The sequence below is a fragment of the Bos javanicus genome, chromosome 7, assembly GCF_032452875.1.
Source record: "Bos javanicus breed banteng chromosome 7, ARS-OSU_banteng_1.0, whole genome shotgun sequence".
Taxonomy (NCBI): Eukaryota; Metazoa; Chordata; class Mammalia; order Artiodactyla; family Bovidae; genus Bos; species Bos javanicus.
This window is the reverse complement of record NC_083874.1, coordinates 27,066,683-27,083,563: the sequence shown is the minus strand read 5'-3', so window position 1 is coordinate 27,083,563 and position 16,881 is coordinate 27,066,683. Positions and strand designations below refer to the sequence as shown.

The 16,881-nt window shown below is 40.7% G+C and overlaps 1 protein-coding gene across 4 annotated transcripts in view; it reads left to right on the top strand.

Moving 5' to 3' along the window:
- GRAMD2B (GRAM domain containing 2B) overlaps positions 1–16,881 on the top strand; it is a 121,448-nt gene that overhangs the window by 43,072 nt on the left and 61,495 nt on the right. Inside the window, exon 1 of one of the 4 annotated variants that reach the window (XM_061422925.1) lies at positions 1,604–1,849. The exons of 2 other annotated variants lie outside the window; for them this stretch is intronic. In XM_061422925.1, coding sequence (XP_061278909.1) covers positions 1,767–1,849 — 83 coding nt within the window. In that variant the 5' untranslated portion in view covers positions 1,604–1,766. Of the gene's footprint in view, positions 1–1,603; positions 1,850–16,881 lie in introns of those variants that run through there. One more of the 4 variants, XM_061422924.1, reaches the window with a different exon arrangement.

Genomic DNA, 16,881 nt, shown 5'->3' with positions numbered 1-16,881 from the left:
AGACAGTTAAGGTGGATATCAAGGAACGATTTCAATAAATACAGAGTCTTGCATCTCCCCATACATAGTCAGTTCAGTCAGTTCAGTTGCTCGGTCGTGTCCGACTCTTTGTGACCCCATGAACTGCAGCACACCAGGCCTCCCTGTCCATCACCAACTCCCGGAGTTTACCCAAACTCATGTCCATCGAGTTGGTGATGCCATCGAGTCGGTGATGCCATCCAGCCATCTCATCCTCTGTTGTCCCCTTCTCCTCCTAGAAAAGTGCTAAATTCATTAACTGAGATGTCTGTTTTTTCTTTGCATGCTAAGGCACTTCAGTTGTGTCCAACTCTTTGCCACATTATCAACTGTAGCCCGACAGGCTCCTCTGTCCATGGCATTCTCCAGGCAAGAATACTGAAGTGCATTTCCATGCCCTCCTCCAGGGGATCTTCCCCACCCAGGGATGGAAGCCACCTCTCTTATGTTTCCTGCATTGGCAGGTGGGTTCTTTACCACTAGAGCCACCTGGGAAGCTCAATTATTCTTTGATTAAAATTATTCTTTGCCAAAACTCCTATACATCCCGGCTCTTCCCTTACTTCAAGTCAGCCTTTTAGTACTATCTGAAACGCTGTCTGTTGGGCTTAAGTCTGCCAAATAAAATATAATTCTCAACTTTTAGATTGGGCAGGTTTTTGTTTTTGTTTTTGTTTTTGTTTTCAGTTGACACTTTGAAGTCCCAAATCCCTGCCTGCCCTATTCTCTTTTCTCAGGTGGCTCATAAATCTCAATTGCCTGACTTGTTCTTGGGTCTCATATGTTTGGGCAGTTCCCTGAACGCAGGTAATTAAATTTGATTTTATCCTGTTAATCTATCTCACTTCAGTGTAATTCTTCAACTAGCCAGAAGAACCTAGAAGGGCAGAGGAAAGTTTTTTCTTTCCTCTCTCTACTAAGTTAAGTGGATGTTTAGAGTAATGCCTGGAACATGGTAGCTCTGAGTAAGTGGATGCTCCAAACACAAAACTTCAGACAGAATCAGCAAGATGGGGAAGAAGAGGCATTCGTTTCATTGGCTGGGTGCATAGTAGGCAAGTTGCTGGTGAGATTGTGATGGCTGCTTCTCCATCTGCCCCTCTGCCCTCATCAACTAGGAAGGGTTAACCAGGCAACCAGCTCATATCACCTCTGCTGCACGACCGACCTATTGCTTAAGCTCTGTCAGGCAGTCCTCAAGAAGGCTACACCCTGCTTGAATAATGTGGGCTGGGGAACAGGCCAGCCTACCCAGAGCATCCGTGCGCGATAAGCCCTATGGTTTCCTGTATCTAAGCTGGTTGCCCACTGTTCAACCTCCGTAGTTACAGTCTAAATAGGAGAAGAAGAAAAAAAGGCCCAGTTTCCTAGGAGGCTACTTATAGGGCTCCGGGTTAGGCAAATGTTTCACCTGCTTGGCCAATTAGCTTCCTCTCCCAGAAAGACGAGTTCTACAGGTTTCCTTTTTCTCTTCCTCTGCCTCCTGGGTTGGGAGGAGAGGCTGTCACTTCGCTTCGACCCACCCCTTCCCTCCCTCCCGGCTCGGCCCCTCTCGCCCGGACCAATCGCGCCGGCCCGAACGTGTCCAGGTTGGCGGCCCCCGGCGCGGGCGGCCCGGATGCACCGAGCGGCCCAGGGCGCGGGGGAGGGCGCGGAGGGCTCGCGGGGCCTGCAACCCGGACGGTGGGAGCCGGGGAAGCGGGGAGGAGGAGACGGTGTGAAGGTGCCCTCCAGACGTGGCCCTGATGACCGAACTACAGCAAGATGTGGACGACACAAAGTCTGCCAAAGTGCTCGGGAAGAGGGAGAGCAAAGTTGGCTCAGCCCAGTAAGTATCCTCCGGTGGACCCAGCCGGGGCGGGAGGACGCGCGCTGCCCAAACTTCTCCGCCAGGGGCGAGTTGGAAGTGGACACGGCTTTCTGGAGCTTTAAACGTGGACAGACTTGTGCTTGAACTCTTTCTGTGGCGCCCGGCCTCTTTTTTTGCCCCCGATTCTATAGTAGAGAAAAGGCATGGCAGAGTTTTGTGGAATGCACTGCAGCATGCATTCCCGCGGGGCTGGGAATTATTTGAGCCGAAAGCACCGTTGGTGTTTTATAAATCCCTAGGGAGATCTGGGGCGAACTTTCAGATTTCCAAGCCGAGAAACAGCGCTTCACATTTATTCTAATTGTCTTACTTCTTAAGGACGCGTGTGGAGATGCCGCTGTCCCGTAGATGGCATCTCATCAATAGCTTCACAACGATGCGTATTTTGGCATTCTGATTCGGACGTGAGGGTGTTTTTCCCTCATCCCCTTCCCTGTTTACCCTCTAGAGACCGCAAAAATAGTGGAAAACATGAAACATGTTTTATTTCTCCCCTTCAAAGACTGCCTGCCTTTGTTGGATACTTAACACAAACTTGTTACACAGTTTTTAAACGTGTATAAAAAGGGAGGATGCGGGGGTGGGGAAGCACAATAAAAGTATAACAAAATAAAACACAACAAATATTGGACGGTGACTGTCCTCTTAGAGGACTCTTGTGGGTAATAGGATTTGCACATTGTTTGACCTATAAACTCTTCTGGTTTAAGAAACTCAAATATTTGATCACAAGGATTGGCTTCGTGTAACATTTATCGCGTGTACTTAAAAAAAAAAAATCCAGCATTATGGTTGTTGTATGGTTGTTATTTCTAAACTCTTCTTTTAAAAAGGAGAAGAATCTTTATTTGCTTATTTTCTGCATCACTCTAACATTAAGTAGGAGTAAAGTAAATATCTAAATAAGCCCAGTTTTACTTTTTATGGTACCAAGCTGTTGGGTATCTAAAATGCTTTATTGATACTAATATAAAAAGATGATACACTTTTTAATAGTAAAGATTCAATCCCCCCCCAAAAAAGAGAAAAGATTAAAAAAATCCAATCCCCATCATTCATTATTTCAGCACTTACTGGTTTTTTAAAAACACAGCCTGGTTCAACATAAAGATGCGCATTTGCAAAAGCATATTCCACCTATTTATTGAAGTTTGAGCTGACCTTTTAGAAAAAAGAATAGCTTTTATTCACTGCTTTGATTTGTGGTTTCAAAAGTTTTGGTCACATTCTCTTCCAGTGTCTGCTTTCTTTGGCTTCTCTTACGTTTTCCCTCCATCTTCGTCAACATAAACTGATGTTCTTTCCTTTCTACTGATTGAAAAAAGATGATGGAGGGAAAAATTCCTATAGGTATAACTCTCACAACATATTCTTGTTTCCTCGCCCTCAAATAAAATCCATATTTTATACTAATAATTCAAACCCAAGAAAAAGATGAACTAGCAAATGATGTAGATTTCCTTTATACTTAATCATTCTTTTATGAACTTTACTTCCCTGAATAAGAGGTGTCACCATTTCATAGATGTCTGAGGTGGTAATGGGCACAGGGAAGACTGGAACTCTAAACTCCTAGTTCAGAACTCATCCAAAGGCAGTATTTATTTCCAGCTACATAAGGCAGAATGAGTCAAGTCTACCCCACAGATCTTAAGTTTTAAGTTGTCACATTCCTAGTCCTTTAGGTACTCAGTCAACGAGCTCATTTTGATTGATTGCAATCATCTATTATAGACTAAATGTCTGCTATTTAGACTAATTTAGTTAAACTAAAACTCTTTAGATATTGAGAAAATAATTATGTAGAATATAAGCACAACAGCACTGAAGCTCAAGGCCCCAAATGGCCAGCCCCTTCCTTTGAAGCCCATTCTATTTCACAAATTCATTTCAGTTCTATAAATATTGGAATATTTACTGTTTCTTCAATAACGGTGGGGAATACAAGAATGAATGTGATTCTGTATCCATCCTTCTGTACCTCCAAGAGTAGCGTTTAGGGGAGGCACATATGTGTATTACCATTAAACGCAAAAGAATCTATAAAAAGTTTGGCCTACAACTGAATCTTCTCCACAGTTCGGATGTTTATCCACTTGGCAGTCCTTGGTTTATTGGGGTTTTGGTTTGCTTTTCCCAACAAAATGGTAATTCCTAGATCCATTGAAGTCACTTCTGATTCAGTCTAAGATTTTAGACACCATTTTATTCTGAGCTCTTAACCTCTTGCTTTGGTAACAGAATAAATATCATTTAAAGACATAGGTAGATATATTATCACAGTGATATTGCTGTGATGACTCCATATTTGAAGTCATGGTGACATTTTTATGCTTGGAAACTCAAGTCTAACTTCTCTGTTTTGAATTTCCTGTTTTAGATTAATTATCACTAAACTCCCAAGTTGTTGAAACCTGGGTGTCCCAAGGGACATTTTCTTCAAGAGTGTTAGAATGGCTTGCTCCCTCCCCAGTCTCTACATCTGTAACTTCACCCACAGGAGCCTCATCACCTAAGACCTTAGCCTCTTAATTAATAATAGATGCCAATTATGGAGAATGCCTGCTATGTTACAGACCACGTGCTCAAAACTTCGCATTCATTTTCATACAAATTCAGGTCGACACTATGACTATGGCCATTTTTAAGTAGTAACATTGAAACTCTGAGAAGTAACTCAGCAGGCAGAGACACAGTTAATAAGAGAACAGCTCATATTCAAGTCCAGGACTCCTCTAAGTCTAGAGCCTGAACTTGAATCTTTATCTCTACTCCTATACTGCGGAAACTTTGATGGCCCTCTATGACCTACTCTAAGAAACAGGGTCCTCTGCCAAGATTTTAAGACCGTTGGTGATCTGGACACACATAGACCATTTCCTAATATACGTTTCCTAGTACTAGTCAGCTTGCACGGAAGCTCGCACCGATTCTGCAGCCAACAGTCACAGCAGCAGCTCTGTAATTCAGAGGTGATAACGCAGAAGAATAAGTAGTATTCAGTCGTAGTACTGAATCAAGCTTCCTCATCCTTCCTGCCTCCTCAGCTCTATTACTTTGCTCAAGCAGTGTGCTCTCTTCTTTCTCTTAAGATACTTCTGTAAATCACCTCAAGCTTTCCTTCATTTAAAGCCTCTCCTATCACTGGCCATACTCTCCTCTTTCTTACCAGTGCTCGCTTTGTATGTATGTGGTCAGCCCAGAGACGTGAGCTGCTACTGTTATTAATTTTTATTAATAGTTAATGTTTACATAACATTTAGTATGTACAGAGTACTGCTTTGTTAACATGTATTAATTCAGACACTAGTCCAGTGTACCTTAGTTAACTGTCCCCAAATAAATTGCAAACTCCAGTCACATTTTTTTTGTATTGAATTTCTCAAAGAACTTGGCAAATAATCACTTTCAGTAACTATCTGTTGATGAACTATGAAGGCTAAGACCCATCCCACCTACTTAAGGTATGTAATATGCTTATAGCTGACTTTCAGTTTGATTATCTCAGGGGAAATTATACTTTTAATCAAATTTTCTGTCAGTAGCAGGAGAATTTTTAGATACCTTTACTTGCCTGCGGAGAAGGCAATGGCACCCCACTCCAGTACTCTTGCCTGGAAAAGCCCATGGACGGAGGAGCCTGGTGGGCTGCAGTCCATGGGGTCGCTAAGAGTCAGACAGGACTGAGCGTCTTAACTTTCACTTTTCACTTTCATGCATTGGAGAAGGAAATGGCAACCCACTCCAGTGTTCTTGCCTGGAGAATCCCAGGGACGGGGGAGCCTGGTGGGCTGCCATCTGTGGGGTCGCACAGAGTCGGACACGACTGAAGCGATTTAGCAGCCATAGCAGCAATTACTTGCCTGAGAGCTGTGGCTTATTTATTCATCTTTGTGCTAGAAGTGAGACTGCACATTTGCTTACCACCAAAATACATATTTGACTTAAAAAATAACACTCCCCCTTTTTTTAACCAAGAATTGGTAGTTTTCGCTACATATTTCTTTTTGAGAGCCTAGTTTTTCTCTGCTTTATCTTTTTCATTCTTGATTTCTTTCATGTTCACAGTACATAGATATTTCTAACATAGACTAACTTTTTTAGATACACTTTTATGTCTTAAAGTCTCTGATGGATCTAAGTTACTTTTAATGAATTTCAAAAAGTATCTAAAACTAATACAGAATTCTGGGCAGTTGATTCATATTTCAAATAATGAATTATATCACATATATACTTGTGATACAATTTGGTTTTTTTAATACTAGTTTTTTTAGTACACAGCTGTTGATTTATTTTTGGCTGCACTGGGTCTTTGTAGCTGCAGGCTTTCTCTAGTTATGGCGTGCAGGGGCTACTCCCTAGTTGCAATGTGCAGGCTTCTCATTGCAGTAGTGGGTTCTCTCGTTGCAGAGCACAGGCTCTAAAGCAGTGGGCTTAGCTGTGCCTTGGCATGCCCACACGAGCAGGGATCTAACCTGTGTCCCCTGCATTGACAGGTGAATTCTTAAATATTGGACCGCCAGGGAATTCCCTGCAGTTTGAATTTTAAACATGTAAGCTTTAATACCTTAGGACATAATAATTCTAGAAATTTATTCAGTTTCTTATACGTGGAGAAAGAGAAGGTAAATGAAAGAAAAAGTGAATTTGCTCAGTCGTGTCCGACTCTTTTCGACCCTGTGGACTGTAGCCTACCAGGCTCCTCCATCCATGGGATTCTCCAGGCGAGAATACTGGAGTGGGTTGCCGTTTCCTTCTCCAGGGGATCTTCCCCACCCAGGAATTGAACCTGGATCTCCCGCATTGCAGGAAGACTCTTTAACCTCTGAGCCACCAGGGAAGTATGCAATACAAGCATTTTTACCTTAAAAGGAAGTTCTCTGGGATTATCAAGAAATAATAATTATTTGCGACATATACTTTAACTTTAAATAGTGAATTCAAGTAAAAATAAATTACCTGTAGTGAAGGTATTTATCTTCCAATTACATTGTCCTTGTGGGTACTTGACAAACAGAAGGGTTGCAGTTGGGGCTTGATCTTGCATTGGAAGCAAGAGGAGTAAAGATGAATACTTATTGAATGTAGCTTGATTTTTTAGTGCTTTCTTAACTCCAGACTTTGAAAGTGCCTATTTAGTAAGAAAATCTCTATAATTATCTGTATATTATATATCTTCCCATAGGTGTGTATATTTTTTTTCTTTTTTAATTCTAATTTTCAGGTAACTCTGACAGGATGTCCACGGTACTTTTTAATATAAACTTCTGGATAAGAGGAAAAAATTATAACATATTAGAAAATATTTAAATTATATTAAGGTACAGTGCTTAATTGAGGAGTTTGAAAAAATGGAGAAAAATAAACAGTGTTTTAGTTTGAACTGTTTTGAAAAGAAATTTAATGACCCAAATCAGCTCCATGGCTAAATGTCATTAGAAATTGCTAATTTGTCAAGGCAGTACAGATTAAGAACGCAGGCTCTAGAAAACGAGGATTTGAAATATGACTTTCTTGTCTTCTAGGAATGTGACCCTGGAGGTGTTACTTAGCACCTCCAAGCTTTGTTATATAAAGAATAATAAAGTCAGCTGTGGGAATTCCCTGGCAGTCCCTGGTTGGAACTCCAAGCTTCCGCTGCCCCAGAGCACAGGTTCAGTCCTTGGTCGGAAATCCAGCAAACCCCATGGCACGACAAAAAATAAAGTCAGCTGTTTCGTATAGGTTTACTTTGAGGTTTAACTGGGAAACATCAGAAACTCATTTCACCTAGTTCCTGAAATGGTTGTGAGTAAGTGAGTGAAGTCACTCCGTCGTGTCCAGCTGTTTGCGACCCTGTGGACTGTGGCCCGCCAGCCTCCTCCGTCCGTGGGATTCTCCTGAAATGGTTAGTGTTCCAGAAACCATGTGGTAGTGCTTGCTGTTGAAGGTCTGGGACATGCTGTGGGGTGGGGAAGAAGCGTGACATAAAATGTACTTAAACAAAATAGTCAAAATTCAAAAGGCCTAGTTCTAACAGTCACAGGTGCCAGTCCTGTTAAGTAAGCCTCTGTTCCATCAACTAGACTTATCTGGCACTCATGATAGCCACTAAACATTTCCACGAATCCAACTTGGCAGCTTGGTCGTTACTTTATGCTAAAAGGATCCCACGCCATAACTCTTCAGTGGCCTGCAAGCTCATTTCCATGTTGCTTACTGATTTGGTGTTCTCCCATCTACAATCAGGGCTTCTCAGATGGCTCAGGGGTAAAAAATTCCACCTGCCAATGAAGGATACACAAGAGACGTGGGTTTGATCCCTGGGTTAAGAAGATTCCTTGGAGAAGGAAATGGAAACCCACGCCAATATTCTTGCCATGGCGTCACAGAATTGGACAAGACTGAGTACACACACACGCACACAGCTCTTATCAGTGCATTTCTCTCTGACCCATTGATTATACATCCTGCGTCCTGGTTCTGAGCTTTTCTGCATGGCTCCTCATCTTTTTTCCTTTGATAAGCAAGCAATATTAATAGATTTATTATTATAGGACGCTTGTAAGAGATGCTGGTGGGGAAGCTCTGCCTCATGGCTCCTCATCTTTAAACTGCTGAGTTGTTTCCATTAGCTAAATTTTCAGTAGACTTGTCCTTCAGCATCTTCCTAATTCTTTAAGTGCCCAGCTTTAGGCATTTTACACGTTTTCAAGTGCCATAAAGCACAGGTCCTCAGGAGAAACTCCTCCACTGCCACTTGAGTGACTTAAAGTGACTTCTTACTCCTTAAAGAAAAGAGGGTATTTTTATCTATGCCTAAATTTGATTAGGAGAGAAGAGAAGCAGAACCAACTTAAACTCCAGTCCCTAATTTATTAATAAACTAATTCATATGTTCTCATTGGTCACTCCACACATACTAGAGGTTCCCACATTCACGATGGGACACGATGACCAAAGATGCTGGTGATTTTTAACAGCTTTATTGAGGCATATTTTACACATCATAAAATTTACCTGTGTCAAGTAGACAATTCAGTGACGTGTAATAACTTTACTGAGTGGTGCGCCATCACTATAACCAGGTTTTAGAACATTTTCACACACTTCCCCTTTAAGAGCTATTGGGCCCATTTATACTAACTACCATTAGCACGACATAAATTGTAGTTTTAAAAATAGTTAAAGTTCATCCCCAGCCCCACTATTTTCTGTCTCTCTAAATTTCCTGTTTCTGAGCTTTTCATACAAATAGAGTCACATGTAATTTGTGACCTCTCGTGTCTGCTTCTTTCACTTAATATCATGTTTTTGAGGTTCATCCATGAAGTAGCATGTGTCAGTGGCCCATTCCTTTTCGTTCCTGAATAGTATTCCACTGTGTGGATAGACCATTTGTCTGTATGTCCACCTGTTCATGAACATAATGTGTAATGCTGCCTTGAATACTTGTGTGAAAGTCTTTCTGTGGATATATGTTTTCATTTCTCTCAAGCATGTACCTAGAAATGTGATTACTGGATCATATTGTAACTCTGTGTTTTAACTTTTTGAGGAACTGGCAGACTGTTTTCTGAAGCAGCTACATCATGTTACATGCCCACTAGCAGTGTATGAGGGCCTGTGGTTAGATTTAAGAGAAAGTGCTTCCACATAGCAGGGAAACAAGACTGTAAGCACCTTAAAGATATGTCAGTACCTTACACTTAATAACATAACAGGTATCTGTTGCATTGTTAACTGAGTGACATTAATACTTATGATTTTGAAAACTTACCCCAAACGACAGTGTTAAAAAGTTAACTCAGGCTGTCATACTTGGGACCTGTTTTTGCAATCTCTTAAAATTTTGCAGGTAACATTTATTACTGGATTATTTTTAATGATGAAATTTACAAAGAAGAGATTTTTAAACAAGACTATAGCATTCCCCCATATGTGCTAACATATTTAAAAGCTAAAAAATTAAAACAGTATAGATAGGTATAAAATGAAAAGTGAAAGTATTCCTCCTCTCTTCTACCTGACAGTTCCTGTTCCTTGTCTCAAAGGTAACCACTTGCCAAGAGTTCAGGTTTTGTTCTTTTTTTTTTTTTTTAATAATGTATTTTGTTTATTTATTTGGCTGTGCTGCTGGCTCTTAGTTGCGGCACTTGAGATCACTGATCGTTCTGGCATGCAAGATCTTGTAGTTGCAACATACAGGCTCTCTTTTTTAGTTGGGGCCTCAGAATCTTTAGTTTCAGCATGTGGGATCTAATTCCTTGACCAGGGATCGAACCTGTTCCCCTTGCATTGGAAACATGGAGTCTTATCCTCTGGACCACCAGAGAAGTCCCTTTGGATTTTGTTCTTATGCTATTGTCATTTAAAGCCAGAGTCAAGTTTTTTTGTTGATTTTTCTTTTTCTTTAGAATAGCCACCTCCCAGTATGACTCTTAAGTGTGCTGTACTTGGCACAATGAAGCACCTCGTGAGGTTGTCAGGAGGATTAAGTGTGATCCTACAGTATCTGGACTGTACACCGTAAGAGAGCTCAATAAACAGCAGCCATTATTCTCATGAGCAACTTTTCCCAAACTTCTTTGCAGAATAATTAATTATCTAGGTGACCTGGGCTTCTCTGGTGGCTCAGAGGTAAAGAACCCGCCTGCCAATGCAGGAGACACAGGTTCCATCCCTGGGTTGGGAAGATCCCCTGGAGAAGGAAATGGCACCCTACTCCAGTATTCTTGCCTGGGAAATCCCATGGACAGAAGAACCTGGCAGGCTACAATCCATGAGGTCGAAAAGAGTCAGACACAGCTTAGTGACTGAGCGTGAGCAAGATGACATACAGAGTTTAAATATTGATGAATAAATAAATCCATGAGAACAGAGGTTTGCCTTAGCCAGGTAGACTTGGAGTGTTAGATGGAAGAGTTGATGTCCTACTGACCTATCCTCAAGTTACCAGTTCATCTTCTAATCTTTTCTTTGCCTCTGTCCTACCTGGATGAGCCTAGAAAGACTTCTGGTCAAATGAAGCAGCAAGAAATCTGGACTACCTCGTGAACAACTAGATAAAAGTCACAGTAGTGATAAGACAAGAGCAGAGCAGAGACCAGAAATGGAGAGATGGAAATGTGACATTGGAGGCAATGAGTAAGCAGGTGGGGAGAGAATAGAAGAGCTTTAGAAAGACGAGAGGAAGATTGAGTCATACTGAAAAGATGAAAAAACAAATGGTACTTCACCACTGACCTGTCTGATCTCCCCCTTCTCTCCTGAAAGATGCTCCTCCTTGTCTCTCCCTGTGCTGTTCTGTGTCTTGTCACTGAAGCTGGGTGGCTGACATGCCTCTCCTTCCCTAATGGAGATGCTAATCTCTGTACAAGTGTTGGTGTTTTCTTAAAGTCTGTGTATGTCAGGTTTATGATTATATCCATGTTTATTACCTTCTAGATTTTTCAAATTGTGTCTTGCATCCTGTTCAATGAGTTAAAAAATGGGAAGAACTCAGAATACTCTAATTTTTGTGTCTTTTACTGTTAAGGATTATTATCTGAAAACAGTTATCTTATGATCCTACAGATTATTTTGAAACATCTCATGTGTAGAGCTATAAAAGCTGCATTGTGAGTTGAGTTGCCATGTCAACAGTGAAGGAAAACTATTCATCATGACAACTTTTATTATCACTGTACTGTTTCTGTAATTCATAGGAAAATGGTTCCTCATTTGATCTTAACAACTTAAATGTTTGTATAACATGTAAGGTGGTCCTCTGAGAGCCTATGCAAACTGTCAAGAATGTTTTTTCCCCTCCCTCTTCCCCTTCCGCTCATCTGAAGTTGAACTAGTTTTGACATGAACCTGGTAGATAGCTTATATTTTTTCCTGATTTGATCAGAATCTTTTCTGAAATTGTTATATACAAAGAATCACAACACATTTTCTAAATTCAAATTCTGAAATCACCACATGTCATACTTCTCAAAAGAACCTGAGATGAGAGAGTAATAAATGGTATATGAGCCAGGAGAAAGGCAATATTTTAACAGTTGATAAGGACCAGAGAGATTTGCTCATGTTGTCAGCTGACATTTATTAAGGAGTTCTGTGTATTGGGCACTGTGCTGTGTCATGGCAGTCACCAAGATGAAGATGGGGCCTTTGCCCATACAAAAAAGAGTAAAGGAAAGGAATATTTTTTTTTGAGATTTCTTTCAAAGAAGAAACTAGGTAGCTCCAGAAAATGTATATCAAATATAGCAGCTGATATATTTAGATGAGATGAGATAATATTATTGTTATCTGCTAGATCCTTTTCAAAGTACTTGTATATATACACATGTACAATGGAAGGGACAGTTACCATCACATTTTTATGCATAACAGAGACACAGTGACTTGCCCAAGTTTATAATAGCTGTTGAAATGTTGGAGCCAGAATTCAAATATAGGCAGTCTAATCTGAGCCAGGCTCCTAAAATCATTAATTCTACAGGCTCACTAGAGTTGGGAAGAGCAAAAAATGCAGAAGACAAAGTGGCTTCCATTAGGTATCTGTGCAGCCCAGTTTAGATTTGTTAACTTTTATAGGTCTGCTTTCTCAACTATAAAACGAAGACTCATTTCCTTTCTTTCTCATTTCCTTCCTTTCTACAGTTCTAACACTGAAAGGATTTCTAATGGTCTTTTAGAGGACAGAGCAGAGAGAGCACCTGTAGCTGTCAGGTGGGAGCCAGTGCTCTGTGTACTGTCAGACACAGGTGCCTTTCTGGATTCTTTTGTCTCTATCTGAGCTCAGACCTGACTATGTAGACCTGAAACTTTATTGTTTCAGTTCCAGCTTCACATGGTGATTTGCATAGCAGTCATTTAGATTCCGATTTTTAAAAACCATGCTTAGGTTCTTCTTTGCAGAAGTACATAGTGTTTCTGTGAAGTAATGTGACCGATTTTGTTTTTAAAACCATGTGAATTTTTTAAAATAATTGCCAAAGGGACCAAGAACTTTTGTAAAAATTCTGCAATTGCACAGAATCTTTTTGAAATTTTTGTGAAGTTACTTTCAGAGCCTGGAGCTCATTCTTTGAATAGTCATAAGGTTGGCAAATCCTCTTTCTTTGAAAATGAATTCAACTTTGGGAAACAGCCTGAAACCAAATTTGGTGAATAAGAATAGTTTAAACACCTTTAAACCAGTCTATGGATAAGATCATTTTTGATCCAAAAAGATGTGACTATAAAATAATAAGTCGGAATTTCTGATGAGACTTACAAACCAATTTCTACACCCAATTTAGGCTTATTACTTTGTAACCTCATTATGAAAACAGTAAAATGTTCTACTTATTGTTCTGTTCTAAAATCTTCTTCAGTGTATATAGACAGTGACGTAAGCAAAAGGCTCAGCTATCACAATCATCTTGTTCTCTCTTCTGCTTCATTACACACTGTGGGAATTTGTATACACATTATATTTTCTCAGGTCCACTCCCCATATCCTCAGTTTATACCAGATGGACTTTCCCACTGGTGTATTCAAGGCATGACTCATGCCTTTCCCATATGATAGCAATCAATTAGCTATGAAGCTTGTGAGGCTTTCCATTTTTCTGTTCTTTTTTTTTTCCCATTCTAATTACCTGCTAGTTAATATCTGTGAGCTGACTGGTCTACTACCTACCAGTCCTGGAGCCTACTTAAAAACAAGCATATTTTGTTATTCCCTTTTCTTGCTTTTGAGTTGGAATGGATTCCTTATCATAGCATATCTCAGATCTGATTTGAATCTCGTGTTGTTTGGTAACTTCTATGTAACATATCTCTACTCTTCTCTAATTCAGTGTAATTAAGCAAGCATTTCTTTTTTTTTTTTAATTTTAATTGGAGGCTAATTACTTTACAATATTGTGGTGGCTTTTGCCGTACATGCACATGAATCAGCCATGGGTGTACATGTGTTCCCTATCCTGAAACCCTCCCCCACCTCCCTCCCCATCCCATCCCTCAGGGCCATCCCAGTGCACCAGCCCTGAGCACCCTGCCTCATGCATCGAACCTGGACTGGCGATCTATTTTACATATGATAATATACATGTTTCAGTGCTATTCTCTCAAATCATCCCACCCTTACTTTCTCCCACGGAGTCCAACAGTCTGTTCTTTACATCTGTGTCTCTTTTGCTCTCTCGCATATAGGGTCATCATTACCATCTTTCTAAATTCCATATATATGTGTTAATATACTGTATTGGTGTTTTTCTTTCTGACTTATTACACTCTGTATAATAGGCTCCAGTTTCATCTACCTTATTAGAACTGATTCAAATGCATTCTTTTTAATAGCTGAGTAATAGTCCATTGTGTATGTGTACCACAGCTTTCTTATCCATTCGTCTGCTGATGGACATCTAGGTTGCTTCCATGTCCTGGCTATTGTAAACAGTGCTGCGATGAACGTTGGGGTACACATGTCTCTTTCAATTCTGGTTTCCTCGGTGTGTATGCCTAGCAGTGGGATTGCTGGGTCGTATGGCAGTTTTATTTCCAGTTTTTTAAGGAATCTCCACACTGTTCTCCATAGTGGCTGTACTAGTTTGCATTCCCACCAATAGTGTAAGAGGGTTCCTTTTTCTCCACACCCTTTCCAGCATTTATTGTTTGTAGACTTTTTGATAGCAGCCATTCTGACCGGCGTGAGATGGGACCTCGTTCTTAACCATGTACTCTGTGCTGGGAATGCATGACTGAGAGAGATGTAGACAGTGCATCTGAGTGAGAGTTTTAGGAGCTCTCAGTCTGGTGAGAGGAGCGTGGAACACACATACACACACACATACACACACACCCCCCACACAAGCAATATTATGTGATAAAAATTCCGCAGTAATTCTCAAATGCTAATAGAAATGGTATAGCTCATTACCTCCACACAGCTCCCTTAGAGACTTTGAGTGTCATGTGCCAGACATAGATTCGTCAAGGAATTGGGGGCACCACAGTAAGGAGACTTCCATCTCTCTTCTACGCCTGGCTTCTGAAAAGTTTGCGGGTTTTGTTTCTGGCCTTTTTTTTTTTTTTTTTGAGGTGAGCTGAGCTAAGTGCTGGTGTCTAAAATGCAGCTGATGGGTAAGAAAGAATTTGTCCTCAGCTAAGGGAAAAATTATTCCAGGTGAGGGGTGAGCAAGGGCAGGCTTGGAAGTTCAAATGTGTGTTTTCGATGAATCCTTAGGGTCTGCTGTGGCTGGACTGTTGACTGGTCGGGGCAGGAAAGCAGAACTGGGGAGGACCTGGAGCCCCCATTTACCAATAGAATTCCCCTGCTTGGCTCTCTGTGCTTCGCTTCTGGCTTTGGCTATACTGTTGATTCTTTGGAACTTTGGGGAAGCTGTTTTCTTTGGTCTTCAATTAACTCCTCTATAAAGAGAGAGGGCTGAGTGACCTGATTTGTTCAATCCCTTCCAACCTGAAGAGTATGAGTTCTTTGAAGAAACTGCCCTACTTCTCTGCACTCTTCTGGAGCCTTTATGTGGAGAATTCTATCAGACTGAACACACTGAGGAAAGTGTTTTGAATAAGAATAGAATCCTCGCTTTCTTACTTGGTTTGGCCTCCTTTTTTTTTTTCCTTCTTTTTGGTTAACTTATACTTGGCTAAGGCAGACTGCCGCTGAAACATACCTCAAGTCCCTCCCACATATTTACAGATACACATCAACATCCATGTCGGTTTTGGACAACACTGGCTTGCCCTTTGGCTACAGGTGACAGGACCACAATGCCTTCTGAACAACTTGTAGTAGAAAGGTCTAAGCAAGTAACAATGTAAAACCTATATAACACAAACGGGGAGCAAATTCATTACCAGTGGCACTGCAGGTTTCTCTGGTCTACTTCAAATCTGAAAGTAATCATATATAGCACTTGAATACAAAAGACAATTTAAAGTTAAAAAGCCCTTTCCTCGGATACGAAGTCAAGGATACTAGCTTATCCTTTCCAATTAGTAAGTATTAACAGCATTTTAATTGGAAAGAGTAAGCTGGTGTCCTTGACTTGGTATCTGAGTCAGGAAGATCCCTTGGAGAAGGGAATGGCAACCCACTCCTGTATTCTTGCCTGAGAATTCCATGGACAGAGGAGCTTGGCGGGCTACAGTCCATGGGGTCCCAGAGTCGGAGACAACTGACTAACACACACACACACACACACACACACACACACACACACAGCAGTTTAACACACTTTGTATCCTTTAAAGTACTTTTATTTGTAGCAGTAGTTGGAATTTAGCACAGTTTTTGTGTTAAGTGCTTGACACTATCGTCAAGCACTATAGTGTGTTATAGGAATATTAGGATATAGTAGATGTGGACCCTGCGCTCAAGAACATCACAGCAGATTTCACTATAACTTGAGCAGTATCTTACCATGATGCTAAATACCAACTTCAGCCTATTGTGATAAATAAGAATATTGTACGGGCATTTTAAGAGAATAGTGGAGAACCAACCAGCCCAGTGCAGGGATTGTATAAAAGCCTTCTTAGAAGAAATGGTGATACCCAAATTTTGAAGGAGGAATAGGAGTTAGTTAGCTAAAAAAAAAAAAAATTAGAGAGGTCATTTATTCCAAACAGAATAGCCTAGATGAATGCAGAGTAATGTGAAACAGTCTGGTGATTATGGGGAACTACTATTACTAGAACATAAAATATATATTCAGTGGCAGTACCTGGGCAGACGCAATGGACTGAAGGAAGGTCACAGAGGATGACCTTGTATGCCATGAGAAGGAGCTTGGACTTACCTATAAGACATGGGAGTCACTGAAAGGTTCACACAGGTATGTGATAAAGTCAAGTTTTAGTTTTTCAGGTCCAGTAGCAAGGTTTAAAGTAGACTTGATGGAGAACAAAATAGGAAGCAAGGATTAGCTGTCTGTGAAACAATCCAAATGAGATTGATTTAGTAGGAAAATGGGAGAACAGGTTTGAGAAATGTCAAGGAGATAAAA